The 19,037-nt window shown below is 39.8% G+C and overlaps 1 protein-coding gene across 2 annotated transcripts in view; it reads left to right on the top strand.

Moving 5' to 3' along the window:
* The window catches only part of LOC119119674 (plexin-A1-like), a 158,110-nt gene that overhangs the window by 37,000 nt on the left and 102,073 nt on the right, over positions 1-19,037 (top strand). For both annotated transcript variants that reach the window (XM_037246165.1, XM_037246164.1), the window contains exon 3: positions 7,497-7,679. In XM_037246165.1, coding sequence (XP_037102060.1) covers positions 7,497-7,679 — 183 coding nt within the window. The remainder of the gene's footprint in view (positions 1-7,496; positions 7,680-19,037) is intronic.

Genomic DNA, 19,037 nt, shown 5'->3' with positions numbered 1-19,037 from the left:
CCCTCTTCTATATTAGAAAGGAGGAATCAACATATACTGAAATGCATAATTCAAAATATAAGTCCCATTAAATATGCCATAGTCTTGATTTTTTTTTTTCTGAAAATAATATTCAAATTCTGATTTGTGTAAATGCTGGTAAATTTGATCAGTTCCGGCCCTCAAGGGCGGCCGTCCTGGATTTCTTTTATGTTCCCTCCTCTAATACAACTGATTCAAATTATTAGCGCATCAGCAAGCTCTGGAAAGATCTCATAAAGCTCTCATAAAGATCCTGATCATTTGAATCAGGTGTGTTGGCGGGAGAGACATCTAAAACCTGCGTGACAGTGGTCCTCGAGGATGGAGTTTGGACACCCCTGCTTTTGAGGGTCTTCTGTACATTAGCCAGATATTTTATGTAATACATTATTTGTTTACTGACGCTCTGCTTTACAAATGACACAATTTCCAAATCCTCTATGGTTGGATTGTGCAAATATGATTGTGCACAGTAATGGCCATAATAGATCTGATGTGTTTTGTGCAGAAAACTATAGCAAGGTCAGTGCTGCAGGCAACTCTTAGGACTAAATCGAAACTCTCTTTCTTCATTGAATCTAATTAGCGACGACAAGTGCACTGTTGGCCCTTCGTCTTATTCCAGGTTTCCCCTCCTTGTTTCCCGTCTTCACCCACTCTCAGTCTATATCGCAACACACATTCATCATTCAAGACTTTGGTAAAGGGTCTGCGCATGTGTGTGTTTGAGTTTGTGTGCGTACGAACCACATGTGTGTGAGAGAGATGCCCGGGGCTACGCTGTGGCTACATACAGCAGCGGTCTTGGGCAAGGACAACACGAGGGACTCTGTCGTTGTGTCACCAAAGGTGTTCTTGGTTGTAATGATGCTGTGTATGGCTAAAGCTAGAACTAATAATAGCACCATCAGCCCATGGGGACAAGTGACATAACATAGGTGGACACTACAGTTTTTAATGCGTAACGTCCTTCCACTGGGCGAGGTTGGTGGTCAATTCAGTTTGCATGTGAGTGAATGTGAACATCGATGTTTGCCCAAAGAAAGATCACCTCAAATCTGTCAGCATCTAGACTGTTTACAGCAAGGGTTCTCAACCTGATCTTGGGAGTCTGAAAAATGAGTAAATAATGAATAATTATGTAATATTAGTTAAATAGGCAGAAACAATCAGAAAACAAACCTTACTCCTCCCTACCTTAGCTTTTGGCCAATTATAGGCTGATATGTATTAGAGATGCACCGATCCGATATCTGGATCGGATATCGGTCCCGATATCAACAAAATTGATGGATCGGGTATCGGAAAATGCAGCCGATCTGTGAGCCGATCCTTTCCTTAATCTATTGGGACGCGGGCTACGTCATACGTCAGCAGCACGTGTGCCGCGGGACGCGGCTACGTCATACGTCAGCAGCACGTGTGCCGCATCCACGAGAGTTTTCTAAACAAACGCAAACATGGAGCGAACGAAAGAGTCAGCTGTGTGGAGGTACTTTAAACTGAACACGCCAACTAGCTCGACGGCAGTTTGTAATGTCCGCAAAGCTAATGTTGCCAGGGGTGGTGGTAGTACTGCCAGTTATAGTACTAGTACTAAGCGGAGCTTGTTTACAGGGAGCACTTCTCATTGCTGCTTAAATGAGCATTTAGCATCAACAGGTCATGAGTGATGTGGAACGGCACCTAATGTTTACATGTTTACTATTTATTTTAATATTTGGTTACTGTGTGCTTGATCACCCTTTCTATATTTGCCCAGTGCAGTTTCAGCTGCAACATTTGTATATTTTTTTTTAAGAAGTTTGTATCCTAATTTACTTGAATTTAAATGCTGATACACTTTATTGCTGCTGTTGCACAATTTATGTTACAAATAAATAGTTCATTGCATGAATCTGCTTTATCTTGTTACATTTTGTCTTAGGAATGAACTGTGTAGTCATGCCTGATGCCATTGCCTTTAGTCTTTTCTGTTCCACATGTAGAGGTATGTAGCTTGTTAAGTCAACCATAATATCGGATCGGTATCGGGTATCGACCGATACGCAAAACCACGGCATCGGTATCGGTATCGAAACTGAAAAAGTCGGATCGGTGCATCTCTAATATGTATATAATGTCTCATCACATAAATCTAACATCCCTGCATGTACAAAACATTTTTAACTCGTAATGATGAACAAATATTTCATAAAATTCAAATGAATTTGAATTCCCTTTCTATTAAACCGATAATAAATATTGAGGATGAATTAAATAATTCAAATTCATTTCAGGGGAGGCTCGGTATGGCACTGGTTAGCACGTCCGCCTCACAGTTCGGAGGGTGCGGGTTCGATTCCACCTCCGGCCCTCCCTGTGTGGACTTTGCATGTTCTCCTCGTGCCTGCGTGGGTTTCCTCCGGGAACTCCAGTTTCCTCCCACATTCCAAAAACATGCTTGGTAGGCCAATTGAGCACTCCAAATTGCCCAGAGATGCGGATAGTTGTTCTTCTCTGTGTGCCCTGCGATTGGCTGGCAACCAGTTCAGGGTGTCCACTGCCTACTGCCCGTAGACTGCTGGGATAGGCTCCAGCACGCCCGCGACCCCCGTGGGGACAAGCGTTACAGAAGATGGATGGATGGATAGAAATTCATTGCATTCATTAGTCATTTTCCAAGAGTGAAAAGAAAATGTATAGTATTAATATAAAGTGCTTTTGGGGGCATTTAACAAGAGGTGCATTATTACGTAAGTTCATTTTTGGTGGGGGGAAACAAAAGGTGCTTCTTTGTTTGTTTGTTTTGTTTGATAAGAATATACACTGTAGTAATTTTTGGAGGCTAACAATGTCCTTTTCAGAAGAATGTATTGTAATTTTATTTTTTTTCTTGAAAATTGGCAACTTGGTTGTAGAATGTTTTTAGCCTTTTTTTTGCTTATTCGCATGAGAAATATTCAGTTTGGCTCGGAAATATTGGTTAACTTCTATTAATTTTTTCCTAGTCATCTCCGGATGTTTTTGTTTTTCTTGCTCGACTCCAGTCTCATGACCAAGCCCGCTTGATTACCATGAAATTCTGACAATGGCCTGCTGAGTTCACACATGGGCTTATAGATGTTGAATTATGAAGCTGGCAGGGTAAAGTTTGTTTTATGTCTGATCTTCCCGGTTCTCTTTACTGCCTCAAAGTACAGGCGGATTCTTATCCATCATCTCATCTCACAACATCAGGGAGACGTTTTACCATGCCAAATTCATTCTGGAGCATGACAATCACACTCCAACAATGCTGCCAGAGTCCTACAGTACGATAATCGGTGAGAAAGAGAGCAAAGGGTCCTGCAGCAGATGGTGGAAACCCCCCCCTGAGCCTTGATCTCAACATTGTCCTGCCTGGCAGATTATAGGAGCACTTTTTGGCAAATGGATGTTTTTGTAGGCTTTTTGCACTCTAGAACAAGCATAACTAATATTTCACACATCCATACTTTATTCTACTGATTCAAAAGGTTCATGCAAATGTCTTCCAAAATGTTTAAATCGATTCCTGTTAGAGGTTCAAGCAAAAAGAAAACCTGTATTCTCAAAGCGTGCCTCAGTAGAAACTGTTAGCAAGGATTGATCACAAGGTTGTGCATTGCCTAATTCTATAGATACCTACTAACTGTGTCTTTGTTACCACTATCATATCCCTCATGAAATACCATAAAAACAAACAAATTAAAATAATGATTATAATATAATTATTGATCATTTTATTTCACGCGTAGAGTTGAATGATTGGTTTAACGAAGGGGTAGATGGTTTTAGCAGCAAAAATGTGAAAATGTATGACTTACGCCATTACTTTAGGAGGGTGACAATGTTTACATTGTGGTCATATTTTAACAGTTTATACTCAAAAGTTGAGTACATGCAGGGGATCTGAAAAGATTTGTGGGGGCTTCTTTCACTGTCTGTTGTTCAAATATTACCTGAGGAGTCAAGTAAGGGTTGCTGCTGTTCGCCATTAGCGTCATTAGCGAAACTGCATTTGGTGTTTTTCCTGTATGTTTTCCCCACTTTTGTTTGTTTTGTGAATAAAATGAGAGAGTGGAATTCCGATTTTCACTTTATTCTCAACAATGAAAACTTCTAATTTCTGCGTAATTGAAAATCTTTTATATTGGAGAGACTAACACACTGAATATTATTATTTTTTTATCAGCTTGAACTTAATATTACTCCTGACCAAGGTTAAAGCAAATGGAAGACAGTAAAGAGAAACAAAACAAAACAAAACAATAAAAGAGAAGCTCGGGAGCAAATGAACAGATATTATTTTAGTAATGCAAGGTGTACACCAAGATCCTTCCATTTAATTTCTTTTCCACTCAAATGCTTTTTAAAGCTTGTATCTCACTGAACTGTGGATCTTTGCGCACGTAACAAATGTTGATATTCCCTCAGGGTTCCTAAAAGGTTGATAACAGTTGCAAACAGATTTTGTTGAACTTGCATAAAGATTTTACCAGAATAGTTGGCATCACCATTCAAAATCAATCATTTTGTTTTTGAAATTCTAAAACAAAAAGGCAGTCATTTGTTTGAATCTACAATCTCTATCCCCAAACAATTACAATAATCAAAGAAATATGACATTTTAATGCACATCATGATACACACAATGATAATTGGTAAAGTGACAGTGGTCTCATGGATTGTTGTGACACATGACATGCATCACATGTAGGTTTTGATTTAAAATAATGAAATTGACCCTGGTGGCTGAAAGTGTTGCAGTATGTCCTCTGTGAGTTAGTGAAGGGCTAATGATAGAGCGGGTTGGCTACAGGAATTACACGTCTACACGGCCCACAACTGTGAGCAGATGTCAGGTCTGTGTGAGGCCACATTTGTCTGCAGACACGATGCCTGAATGCTCCGCTGTGCCTCGGTCTGAGCTGTTGACTCTATGGTAATGATGCAAGTCAGTCTAAACATAACAAACCATTAGCATCCTCAGCATGCCGGCCAAAGTGCTGTGAAGATGGCGATCGCACTCCTGTGTGTGTGTGCGCGCCGTTGTGTGAGTGAGCACGACAGACACCGGGAATGCAGATTAGTTTACATGTCTGGCTCCCTGCAGTTCATTAAAGTGATTTTATATATGCACATACATAAATAGTTTGGAAAAAAGGTTTGGAAAAAGGAGGCCTGTGTTTAGAGCTGCAGACTCTTTATTTCAATACATATTTGTGTGCATGTAGAGACAAGCTCTCAACATTCAGATATACATCCAACAATGTTAGTCTTGTTGCTGGGATTGTAGGGCACACTAGAACCAGCACCTTGAAGAGCCCTCTGCAATTTCGTTGTACCTCCAGTTTGTTGTTGTACAATGACGATCGACTTTTTGCTGGCCCGTGAAGAGTGCAAATCCTCATATAAATGAAGTGCATTGAAATGCATTTGAGGAACTGAAAATAACGGGAAAATTGGGATGAATTTAGAACTTAGAAAACCTTACCCTAAATAATAATAATAATAATAAACAAATAAAAATTTTGAAAAGTGATAACGCTGAATCCTGCGGGCTATAGGGAGTAGGAGACATGACAGCCGTGTGGAGAATACTTTAAGCCATGTATGGGAATTATAATTGCCAATTATGTTCCCAAAATGGATTATATACTCTGGCTGCTACGGAAGCTGCGGGCCTACGAGTTGTGCTGGAGGGGGCAACCTGCAAGTTTCTTGAGGCCTGTTGCTGGTGACATCACTGCTCGGCTTCGTCTCAGCCAACGGCACTCCCGTCAGGAAGTCGCTACAGCGTAGGACGTTGAGTAAAGTTTTATTTCACAACTTTCCATACTTATTTTTCTTTTTACTCACTTTATTTTGTAGTTTAGACACGGAGATCAACCATCCAAAGGAAAAAGTCAAATATAAGTAGTTAGAATGAAGAAAAAAAAGCAGTAGTGTGAATGTGAATACACACAGTATCCATCCTACTATACCAGTTTAAACTCAGTATTCAATTTTAGATCCTCCTTCAGTAGTTAAATCTGTTGGAGACAGCCAGTCAAAATAGCACCCATCTATCCATTTTCTTTACTGCTTGTCTTTATTTGTAGCGTGGGTAAGGTCAAAACTACAGGGTCCGGCAAAATGATTTGACACATTTGTAGGTTTAATAAAATGCAAATAAATTAAATAAAAAAGTTTTTTTTTTTTTTAAGTTAATTTATTTTCATTTTATTAAACCTACAAATGTGTCAGATCATTTTGCCGGGCCCTGTATATCAGTGACTGTTTGTAAGTCAATCACATATTGACAAATAACGATTCACATTTGTGCGTATAGGCAATTTGGACTCTTCAAAAAACCTAACGTGCATGTTTTAGGAATATGGGAGGAAGACTCAGACTTGAACAAAACCAACACAACCACAGCAGTGAACATACAAATGCCACACAAGAAGGCCGGAAATGAGCTTCAAGCCTTGGAGTGCTCATCTGCGAGACAGCTGTGCTAACAATTACCTCAACGTGCTGTTGATGGTCAATGGACAATGTTTTTCCTTTTGGGAAATGTTACTTATTCATGTCTTGCTATTTATACTTTCACTGTGCATGATGTACGTGCGCGCATGCCATGTGTGTGTCCACTATAACTACCAGAATAAATCCAATTACCATTGTATCACTGTTACATTTGTCATTTGTCCCCACGAAAACACCGATACAGTTGATTGTCAATTACTCATGTTGGAGTCAAGCAAACATCAAGCTATCACCTTCTTTAAATGATATGCCTATTATACACATGCCCACATGCCAAGGTATACACACACGCACACACACACACACACACGCACACACACACGCTCTTTCAAGTAAATCAACTGTGACATAGCATCAAACCTCCCCGTCAATGGACATATACATGTCACACTGTGATTATAATATGCTAATTTGACCTACAATTTTACTTCCTGTCATTTGCACCTCTCTTGATTGTGTGTTCACAGTTGCCCTTTTATTTCATGCACTACCAGATTGGCTTGTTTCTTACCGAGAACTACATTGCCAATCCAGGGTACAAAGAAATCAATACAACATAAGAAAGTAATTTCTTGCTAATGGCACTTTAGTTGTTTTGACATGTTCATATCACTGACTGCTAAAATACTCAAAAGAAAGCAGGCTAGACTCCCCCCCCCCCCCCCCCATCAATAAATAATCACAAAATTAATTTTCTTCATAATTTTCTTTGTCAATACAAGAAAAAAAAAAGTTAATTTTACTAACAATGATTTTTAAATTCACATTGCTCCTCATTAAATTTGCCATGTTTTGCCTTTGCTCAAGTTCTATAAAATGCCTTGTAGGTGCTGGCCAGACTGAAAGGCTCCTGCATCGTTCACAAAATGTGTCATTTTAGTGAGACAATGGCGTTAAACGCATTAGTTGTTCATGGGTCTGTGTCTTTCTGTCCCACCTAGCCGTTGCAGATTGACGATAATTTCTGCGGCCATGACTTCAACCAGCCTCTAGGGGGCACCACCACCATCGAGGGCGTCCCACTGTACGTGGATAAGGATGATGGCATGACTTCAGTGGCAGCCTACGACTACCGTGGACACACCGTCGCGTTCATGGGCACTCGTAGCGGGCGTATAAAAAAGGTAGGCCAGTAGGTAGGATACAGTACATGTAATCATCATTTCCAAAAAAGAAAAACTTTGGGTTAGTACCCAAAATGTGATGTTATATTGGATTCTTGACTGTCGTATGCATGACACTATTTTTATAATAATAACGTTACATGCTGGAGATGCACCAAATTGGTTATTACCATTTTGGCACAGTGTGTGGAACAAGCGATAAGAAGTTTTGTGTGAAGTAACATTATGTTGGGAAAATTGTGGCACGTTGCCAGGTGAGAATGTAAGCACTTTTTGGTATTTTTGTAAGAGTGTTATCATGAAGAGTTTTTGGAGCACTGCAGGTAAGTAGACCTATTTAATGTGTTTGTGCATGTGTGCGATTTGTGCCTCTAAATCTCTCCTCGGTCCCAGGCAAGCAATGACTTTTCATAATAATGCGCACAGTGTGGTACCTTGAAGTTTGTGTAAATCTTGCTCAAATAGCTTTGTTGAGTAGATGTCACGTTGTGAGTGCCAATCAGCATTTTATTTTTTCATCTTATATCCAGCTGAGCTGCCGCTGTAATGTCACATTCCTTGGCAGGGCTCATCTATTTTGGTGTCAAGACTGGAAAATTTGTGGGTTAAAATTCCAAAATGTAGCTGCTGTTATTTGTGAATATGCATTCTTCTGAAAATCTTGAAGGAATTATATGAAAAGTTAAGTCAAGTGCTTTGTGTATAGCTGGGCTGTTTTTGAGAGTGATTCACACCCTTCGCTTGCTGCAATGCGCTGGACAAATAATTGCTAGTCATGCCACAATGATTGCTATGTTGAAAACATTTGCCCATAAGAGCGTCAACATCTCTATAAGTGCAGGTGTGAAACCTATTGATGGTAAAGTCACTAGGTTCCCAGAATGCACTTGGCGTAATCCTTGTGAAGGAACACATTCTAAAAAATGTGTCACTTCCCATCTAGCAGTTGGACATGTCATATTTAACTGTCACATTTGTTTTTGAACTGTTTTTATTTTTTTATTTGTAAATAAACCATGTGATAAGCGTGTGTGAAAATCCTGACATCCAGGTTAATTCCTACTAAGCATGATACTTAACAGAAATTGCATCAATTGGTGCGATGCCCTGGTCTCATTACTGTGTGGCTGGTTGTTTGTCTATGAGTACCCTGCCCTCTGCTCGAAATCAAAACAGGATGTAAGTAATGAAATCAGGAGTGTAAAGATCTGATTGCAAAATAACCTGCACTTTTCACAAAATCTTGCTAATCTAATGACACACATTCTGTTTGGTTCATAATTTAATAAATCTAACCGTCAGTGCCTCAACAGCCATGAACCTAACCAAACGTCACCGGACATAACATAGAAAACTAAGTAGACCAAAATATGCCAATTTACTGTTACATGTTATTGTTTTAATTCGTTATTCAGAGACACCTGACAATTTAGTGGTTTGGTTGGTTAATTTTTAGCCCTATGTGAACTACGGCCTAACTTATTAGCATTTTTATCAGCATTGAACACTGAATTGCCCCCCTGGCCGCACGCACACACACACACACACACACACACACACACACACACACACACACACACACACACACACACACACACACACACACACACACACACACACACACACACACACACACACACACACACACACATTAACACTAACACAAACATGCCTCCTTACAGTGTTTCCTGTCTCTCTGGGTTTTGCTAAGTCGACTGAAACCTTGCCCACGAGTCCTTGTGCTTGACCCTTTGGTCTGCGTCTTTGTGTCTCTGTGTACGCACATAAACACACATAAACACACATAGATAGACACACACACACAGACATGTGTATGTATATATATATATATATATATATATATATATATATATATATATGATGTGCGTCTGTGTGTGTCTGTGTGTGTGTGTCTATCTATAAGTGTGTTTGTGTGTTTATGTGCGTACACAGAGACATTATCTATCTATCTATCTATCTATCTATCTATCTATCTATCTATCTATCTATCTATCTATCTATCTATCTATCTATCTATCTATCTATCTATCTATCTATCTATCTATCTATCTATCTATCTATCTATCTATCTATCGCTCGCTTTCTCTCTCTCTCTCTCTCTCTCTCTCTCTCTCTTTCTCTCTCTCTCTGTATATACATGCATGTATATATGTGCATGTATTTTTGTATGCAGACAGATGATCTATTTCTCTCTGAAGAGTGAGAGGGGCCAATAGCATGATATCCCATTCAATGGAATCCTATTTCCTCTCATTTGGTGCACGTCTTTGCTTGGTGCTAGAGGGATGCAGGATGTGGTTGCTGCCAATGTCTTGACGCACATCAATGCAACTGGATGCGCTCACGTGCTGTCATCTATAAAAGAGAACAGAGCTGGCAAGATGGGACACCAAGTACAACAAATCAACAGGGATTCAACCAATATAAGATCACTAAGCATAACAATAGATAAAGAAAAATAGCCCTTACGTATGAGAAATTAATAACCTTGACTTAATTTTAAAGAAAATAAGTGTATTGCCATCAAATGTAGAACTAGGAAATAAAAGTAAGATGCAATATGTGGGAGACTCGCTGGGATCACAAAGGAAGTGAGCTCTGCAAAGGCGTAGACAGATTGCATTAGTTGAGTAGTGTACGTTATAATTGCCATTCATTGGGGGTTAACCTGTGCTGCTAGGCTCATATATGCAGCTCTGCAGTGTATCAATGTCTACACGTACACTAGAATTCATGGTGTGACGGACTGTGCGTTTGACTCCATTTATTGATCAATCTGTGAATACATAATCACGAGTTAATCTTAAACTAGACAGTCCCTTAGAGGCAGGAGGTGTAAGCTGCTTAGTGAGGGTGTTTGCGTGTGAGGAAAAGATTCACTGATGCCATAGGAAAATCTCGCAACGTTACATTCTACAACTGGTCGAATCAGAATTCCAAGACTTCAAAAATTGTATGGATATTAATTATTTATAAAACAATTATGGGCATTTCGTTTCATGTGCCGTTCCATTTGATACATTTTTCTAACAATTTTCCAACAACATAGCACGTCACTTAGCATAGAAACTAGATTTTGCTAGTGTTCCAATCGTATAAAATTACCCAATTTGTTGACTTCCGAGCCATTTGCCAGAAACATCCTTCGGGGCGAAAAGCCCTCAGATCTTAGTAAAACCCTGAAAATTCTATCATTCGCTTCATTTCATCTACTCTTTGGTCTACCTGGGAGAGCAGGACACTCATGGCACATCAAGCAAGATGAAATGGACCACCCACCAACCAACGGCAGTATTTGAGACATTTGGAAAAAAAACAAGGCTGCAAGTAAGAAAGACCAAAACTGATGAACGTGTGCACTTAAGGTGTGTAATGGGTGATGTGAATGGTTTCACACCATTTCATCATTTTCCTGTGAACAGGAACTGAAGTTACTTGGGCTTTTTTTCTTTCTATTTTCGAAGATAGTCTGAGCGTAATGATTGGCTGGATTACACTGATGGTGAGGTAACCATGGCAATCAGATGATTGACTCCATGCTGGCACTACAATACTCAGCAGCAGGGGCACTATTCAGAGCTCCAGGGCATCAAAGGTGGATGTTCTCCCGTTAGGACCATGACATGTATACCCTTGCTTGACTATTCTGGATCAGGTTAAAACTTTATCAAGGATATTCTCTTCCTTTTGTAATCTTGTTCGTTTTTCAAGGTACAATGTCTTATTCATCATGTGAACATTTTTGCAATATTCCTCTCATCTTCTCAAAGTGTCAGTTTCCCATTTCAAATCTTTCTCTTTCTAATCGCCTTTGATAGACTCTGAGCTAGTGGGCAATCGTAGCTATAAAACTGGCTGTCAAAATGATTAAGCCTAATCAGGGAACACGGGATGGGAGGTAATTTAGCATGGGAATGCTAATTAGCACTAGCATTTAGAATGGCAGATGATGATTGAAGCAGTGTAACGGCAGCTCAGTCTGCTTAAATGGCAAAAACGCCAGCCGGGCAAAGATGATTGATTATTCTGAGTTGAAACTCTGCTGTTTTCCATGTTGGTATCTTGAGTGGAAGCGACCCATAGTGTCTCTTCCATGTGCAAACTTGTAATGAGCAGATGTGCGCAACACCTGAGCACACTAATTCTACCTTGATTGAAATAACTGATTAGTGGGATGATGTCCTATTACTTTCATGTTTTCAGTATCCCTGTCTCCGCCATTTTCATCAGTAATCACATGATTGGTAGGTATTCTCTCAAGGAGGTTCCCAATAAATGTTTCCATCATGCCATTTAAATACAAGAGTTAATACAAAATGATATGAAGTAGTATTTTTATGGCATAAATATTCTTGAGCCCCGATACAGTGATTCCAGTTTCAGAAGCAGGAAACCTCAGGACGGAGGTTAATTGGATGCAGCTACTGTGCCATTGCGGTTGTGGGTTTAACTCCCAAGTGGGCTATCACTTCTTATGTATTACCCCCTGTGTCCTTGAACGAGGCATTATCTCAGATGTCCCAGTGGAAGAATATGGAGCAGTGTTAATGGGGGGTACTGATGTGCATGGAGAACTGGATGGATGTGTTAGGGAACTAATGAATCTTTGATAAGTTGGAAGGCATCCTGGTGTGATGGGAGGCAAAAGGAGCCATCACAGTTTAACCTATCCACTGTTAGGTGGTGGTAATTCACATGATACACATGAGATTTTCCACAGCCTTCTTCACACTATTCGTTTACTGTTTCATCGTGAGTCCCAAATCAACATACACATTTATTTGCTTTTGTCAATTAACCAAAGAAGCCGTGCAGGGTGCCATATTTGATTGAATAGTTACGTAAGTAATCATAATTTATAAATGACACACTTCTCTTTCAAATAAACTTAGCAAGAGAAACAAAAGAAATACTGTTACTCTTTTAATTTCGTATCATGAGGATATATTATTTACATTATGCATACAAACATTTGCAAGATGTGTAATGGTTGTGGTTTTCCACAGCCCTGCTGTTCTTTTTAAGCAACTCATATCAACTTCATCATTGTTACTGCAACCAAACAACCATTTGAGACCATGAGACAAAACAACCTGTATAAGAACAAAACAATATTGTTAGGAACCCGTCCGAATAACTGAAGGAAAACTTCACTGGGGCATTGTCAGGAAGAGCTTTGTTTCATTGTACATTGGATAACCCTCAATCACAGGTTCCTGTTTTGTGGGCCCGGTCTTTCTAAAATGATACATGTTGAAAAGTGTTTATCATTTTTACATGTGTTAAAATACCCTTTTTTTTTTTATAAGTTAATGCTGTATTAACATACCTAGGGTGTATATTGTGGATTTCACTTATTGCAGGGCTGTTCTGGAGGGACTGGGATTTACCAGTACTGTAGTTTATTATTGGTTAATTAGTTTTACTATGCAATCTACATTATTCAGTTGTTTTTCCACCCCAGGGAATACGTAAAGCAAAGACCTGCAGCTTATTGTATTATTACAAGACATAAAATGCATGTGTGCAAGCATGTTAGAATAATCAAAGTTCCCAGATTTCTATTCCTGCTCATGCTTTCCATGCTACAACTCACAAAACCAACACAATTTTTTTTTTTTGGGGGGGTGGGCGAAGGAGTAAAAAATTAAAATACCTTCTGGTGGTTTAAACCATCAACCACATTGACAAACTGGAATTGTTTCTGAGGCTGTGCATGTGTGCGTGTGCGCGTGTGCGTGTGTGTGCGTGTTTCTTAAATAGTACTGAGGGGTCTTGTGGGATTAACTCACATGACTCTAACTAGCATTCAAGATTAGATTACTGTCAAAACAAACTCGCTCTGTCCCTTGGGTTTTTTATCAGTTAACAGTTAATTCTTTGCCATTGTTGTCCTGGATGCGCTATCATATTTTTATTGGGTTTTGGAGACCAACATTACTGTTCTCTATATTAGTTCAAAAATGTCCAAAAAAGGTAATGTAAAAAATAAAAAATAAATCTCCTAAAACATGGTGACCATGATAGAAATAAAGATTGTACACTATATGTTGCCAAACAAAAGGCGTCAAGCATCCAGGAAAACTGCAGTTAATTTTGTTTGTATGGAATCTCATTGAACCAATGGGAGCAGATGTGTGCAGCATAGCTGTGTGTGTTTTTAAAATCCACACGTGGATTGACAGGCTCGGTTTACAAATAAACATGGTGCCAATATAGGTTTTGGTGTGTCTTATTTTGATTGCTGCAGAGGGGAAAAGAAAGGGGCAGCTGCAGTCTAAAGCCTTCCTCAACTGTTCCTCGAGACTGCCCCATCTGTCTCCCCATTTATTCCTACACATACACATGGTCCGTCTGTTAAACACACATGGGGTGCTTCAGTCTTTTAGAACAAGTGCGTGGTGTCATTTATTTCTCATCAAGGCTACAGCCTTCACACAATAGTAATAATTATACATGATAAAAATGTTAAAGACAGAGAAACTATATTAAGTTTATGTCAAGGTGTTTGTCAGGCAGATAGATTCAATTGATTCTACAACTTTGCATTTGCGTTGTCATGTTAATGACACAAAGACACTGGTAATAATGAATGTTCATTCAGATATAATAAAATATACAAAGGGTCAGTGCAATGCCCTTGGTTATGTTTATACGTAGTATTGATTGGTTCATCCCCAGAAGAGATCTACTGTGGACACTAGCAAGAATTGTGATTGCACCAAAGAAGATCTAATGTCTTGAGTGGCCTCTGCAATCAAGGACAACAACACTCAGCGGCACTGTATTGCACAGGCTTCCACTTTCACACACATTTAGTTGTTGGTGTAAAATTGTGGTCTGCAGGATCTAGCATTTAAAAGACAACATGACCATGACCCATCTTGACGTGCTTCAATTCGGGTGATGAAAAATGAGAAGAGAACTACAAGATGAGGGGCACCCCAAAGATTAATTATTATCTCTTCCCGGACAATAATTAACCGTTTGTTTGGATTTGGATATATTTTTCCCAACAACAAAAAAACATTCAAGGATCAAAAGTTTGTATCACAAAACCTTTAATAACTTTACAAGTGTATTTCAATTTTCAACTTCAAAGCATTTGAATATTCTTATCTATAATATGACTGTAAAAATATGTTAAGCATGGTAACTGGTAAATTGAAATAAGACAGTCGCACTTTAACTACAGTGATGTAAAGGGAACTCTAGTCCACAGATACACGTCAGACATTTTTCTTTCTAGCATTTTAATGTCACAAGTGTAAATGGGAGGTCAACCACTGTTAATACTAGGTGAGTGTTAAATAATAGTACACTTCAGGGGTCACGAAACCTTTAGAAAATCTATCTATGAAGCAGGCCTATGTTACTTAGGTCCTATGTTAATGAACCTTGCTTTACATTGTATGGTGCCTTTATGCTGTTTCTTCTTTTTTGTTTCTTCTTCTCTTTTCCTCCTTGTTACTTCTCTTCACCGCTGCTATTCTCACCCCTCATTTTCCTTCCCTTCTTTTGCTGTCCCCAAATCGCAGTACATCAGTTTTTGTCTCTTCAGGCTGTAACTGTCACATCGTCCTTGATATTAGGTGTTCCACGTCTACTAATTTTGTTTACTTACTCCTGTCGCTTTTAAACTATTCAACTCTTTCTTTCCTCAGGGTCTGCTTTCCCCCAACTTTAACTGATTGGGAACACCAGAAAAATCCTGATTATTGTTTGAGAAATTGCTCGGCTGCATGCCTGGCGGGCAGCTAGCTATCACAGTAAAAAGTCTGACGTTTTGAAAGTGACTTTTTCAGTACTACAACAAACACAACAACTCTATACACACACTCTCACATACACTCACAAACACACACACACACACACACACACACACACACACACACACACACACACACACGCACGCACGCACACACACACACACGCGCACACAAACTACATGAAGACAGACGGACAAGTGAATACAATGAATGGGGCCAAGCACCCTACTGCAGCTGGCACGTCTGTTGTATGTGAAAGACTTAGCTCACCGAGCCTTATATCAAAGTTTTAGTTAAGGACAGGCTCCATTCTCAGGCTTGCACACATATGAGTATGGTTTTAAACATGAAGCCCATGGACAGGCAAATGTGTGTGTTGAGCTAATGTAATTCTAATTGTAATTGACGCATGCGCCCAATTGGCAGGGTGGCTGATCTTTAGAATCACACAAGGGGGAGAATGTAAGACATTAAGGAGAAATGGGCATACCAAGGTAGAGCTGAATGACTTGCAGAAGCTTATGATGATGGAACTGTGGAGAGAAAAGAAATATGATGATGGAACTGTGCAGAAAAAGGAAATGTTAATGTGGGTTATGTGTAGATCTTTGGGAGATGGAGGAGAAAGTGAATAAACTAGTGATGGACAGAAATTAGTAAATTGAGTTAACCATCGTGCTAATGATACATAAGGGGGCCCAATTACATTTTTTAATATGTCGGAATATTATCGTTGAAAATGGCTCAGACATATGTTGGATGTTTTAATTCCTTCAATCATTGTGTCTCAGTTGCTTTTCTGGCCACAATCGAACATTCTAGCAGGATGGCGAAGAAGTAGGTTCCTGCATTAAGAATGCTGAGCTGTATAAGATGTGCACCATGTGGTGGGATACATTGACCTTACAACTGAAAGAGCCTGTGATGAAAGCCATGAATGTTAACTGATGATGTACTAAATGGGTCACATGCTAGATACGGTCATGTATGAAAGTAAGGAATTCACAACAAAACATTTTTGTTTTCAGTTTTTGTCACTTCTGTTCCAATACATTTGCTGTTCGCTGTGATAAGACTACGTATGTTGATTTAGGACAGAAGTGTCAAACTAATTTTTGTTGCGGGCCACATCGTCGTTATGGTTTCCCTCATGGAGCCAATAATGACTTCTATGATCGCATACACATAATAAAATTCAATAAAAAGTTCACCAATTTTGTAATTTACTTTGAAAGTGTGGTTTTAACAAAAGCTCATTGCAATATCTCACAGTTATTAAAAGAGAAGACAATTTACAGTTTTGGTATTTTAACAAGAAACAACTTAAGTTGACACATTTGTTGCTTTTGCGGGCCACATAAAATAATGTGGCGGGCCGGATCTGTCCCCCGGGCCTTGACTTTGACACCTGTGATTTAAGAGAAGCCTTCGATTGATAATAACACCCATTTAAAACAGATTTACTCTTTTTTTTTACTGGGTTGATTTGCTAAATTCATAGTTGTCATAATTGTAAGGAGATAAATGAGGTTCTGTTGACCTTTATTTGTCAACAAACAATTTTTGCTAATATACAGTGTTTATGCACAGAAAATTGAGACATGACTTAGGAAAAATACTACTAATAATGAGAAGTGTATAATGAAATATATCAGTCTTTAATTAATGCCCAATAAAGGCCAGTTCTTGCAGACAGTCGTAATCCTGATAACCTTCTTTGCCAAGCAGGAGTTATTCAGCTGCCAGAGTGAACATGATCTTAATGGCAAGAAACTAAAGGGCTAATTGCACTGCAGAGGGCAGGTGGGCTGACTTCCAATGAGCCCAGCAGAGGAGCGCTAACAAAATTAGCAGGGCAAACAGAACACCAATATCTAAAGACCACAAAGATGACTTCATAAGTAAAGAATCCAATAAAAATGCCTGATGACCATCTTTCCATTCATTCATGGTCAATTTAATGTTGACCCTCTAAAAAATGTTCAAGTCATCATTTTGCTAGGACAAAAAACTCTTGGAAAGACTGGGACACCAAAAAATAATATAAACTTAACAAATGTTCTTTTTGCTCAATTGTGACGGACCTTGTAAATGAATACGTTTGAACAGTATGAACAGACAGATTCTGTGACTGTGGGGATAGGAGATTAGAGATGTGAGGGCTGCCCACAACCCCCTGCATCGGCCCAAACACCCTATGCACGGCCGCCAAGAGTCTAAAATTCTCTCCTTTTCCATCTCCTGCCTTCTCTCCCTTTGTCTGACTCTGCCAGACAGATGACAGAATGTGGAGAGAGGGATTATGGAGGAGAGTGAGAGACAGAAGGACAACAGATTCTTGGACAGCATGCATTCCTACTTGTGCCTACGAGCTGGTGCACTTTAGAACCGAAACTCTGTGGACACCCAAACATAACCGCCCACATTCAGTGTATAAAATTTAATTTTAGACCTGGGGACTTTATTATACACAAGTGAGAGCTGATGAAGTTTGGATCGCAGTCCACATTCCAGTTTTTCCCCAAAGGTTCTGCTTAGGGCTGAGGTCAGCGCTCTTTGCTGCAAGCAAGTACTGCAAGAACCTGATGAATCATTTGTTTTGGGGCTTTGTGCAAAGATCTTAAGAGTACTTTTCAGCGTGTTGTTTATGACTTTGACTTACAATAAGCCTTAATTATGTTCCCATCAAAAGGTGTAGTTGTTAGGAAACACCTTGGCAAACTCATCTGCTTAAGTCAGCGAGTGCGCAGCGAAGTGCTTTTTTGGCTGTGCAGGTCATCACCAAATGATTCCCGAGCGCGGCACCACTGCTGCTCACTGCTCCCCTCTCCCCCAGGGGATGGATCAAAATCACACGGGGATGGGTTAAATGCAGAGGACAAATTTCACCACACCCAGATGTGTGTGTCATTGGGACTTTATTATTATTATTTTATTTATCCATCGACTTAAATACCAATGTATCGTATCGACATTTGCACCTTAATGAAATGAGGGAATTCCTTGTCAAATTTGGTGAAGCGTGCAGTCTCTCAGCGATCCAAGAAGTTTTAATAGTGGCGATGATGATTTATATTTTGAATTTTTTTTTTTAATTTGATCTATTCAGGTCAGGGATGGCGCGGCAACCGGGCTAAAGCGCTGTCAAGCCCGACGAGAATCATCTTCAATCATCAATTTTGAAAAAAAAAAATATACTGAATATAATTCTAAATACGGCATGGTGAGGCACTGGTTAGCACATCCACCTCACAGTTCTGAGGGTGCTGGTTCGATTCCACCATCAGCCCTCCCCATGTTCTCCCCGTGCCTGAGTGGGTTATCTCCGGGTTTTCTCCCACATCCCAAAAACATGCATGGTAGGCCGTTTGAGCACTTCAAATTGCCCGTGAGTGTGAGTACGGATGGTTGTTCATCTCTGTGTGCCCTGCGATTGGCTGGCAACCACTTCAGGGTGTCCCCTGCCTACTGCCCAATGAGTGCTGGGACAGGCTCCAGCACACCCGCGACCCCCGTGGGGACAAGCGGTACAGAAGATGGATGGATGGATGGATGGATGGATGGATGG

Source organism: Syngnathus acus, chromosome 2 (genome assembly GCF_901709675.1).
Source record: "Syngnathus acus chromosome 2, fSynAcu1.2, whole genome shotgun sequence".
In the NCBI taxonomy this organism is placed as follows: domain Eukaryota; kingdom Metazoa; phylum Chordata; class Actinopteri; order Syngnathiformes; family Syngnathidae; genus Syngnathus; species Syngnathus acus.
This window is presented reverse-complemented; position numbering and strand designations above follow the sequence as displayed.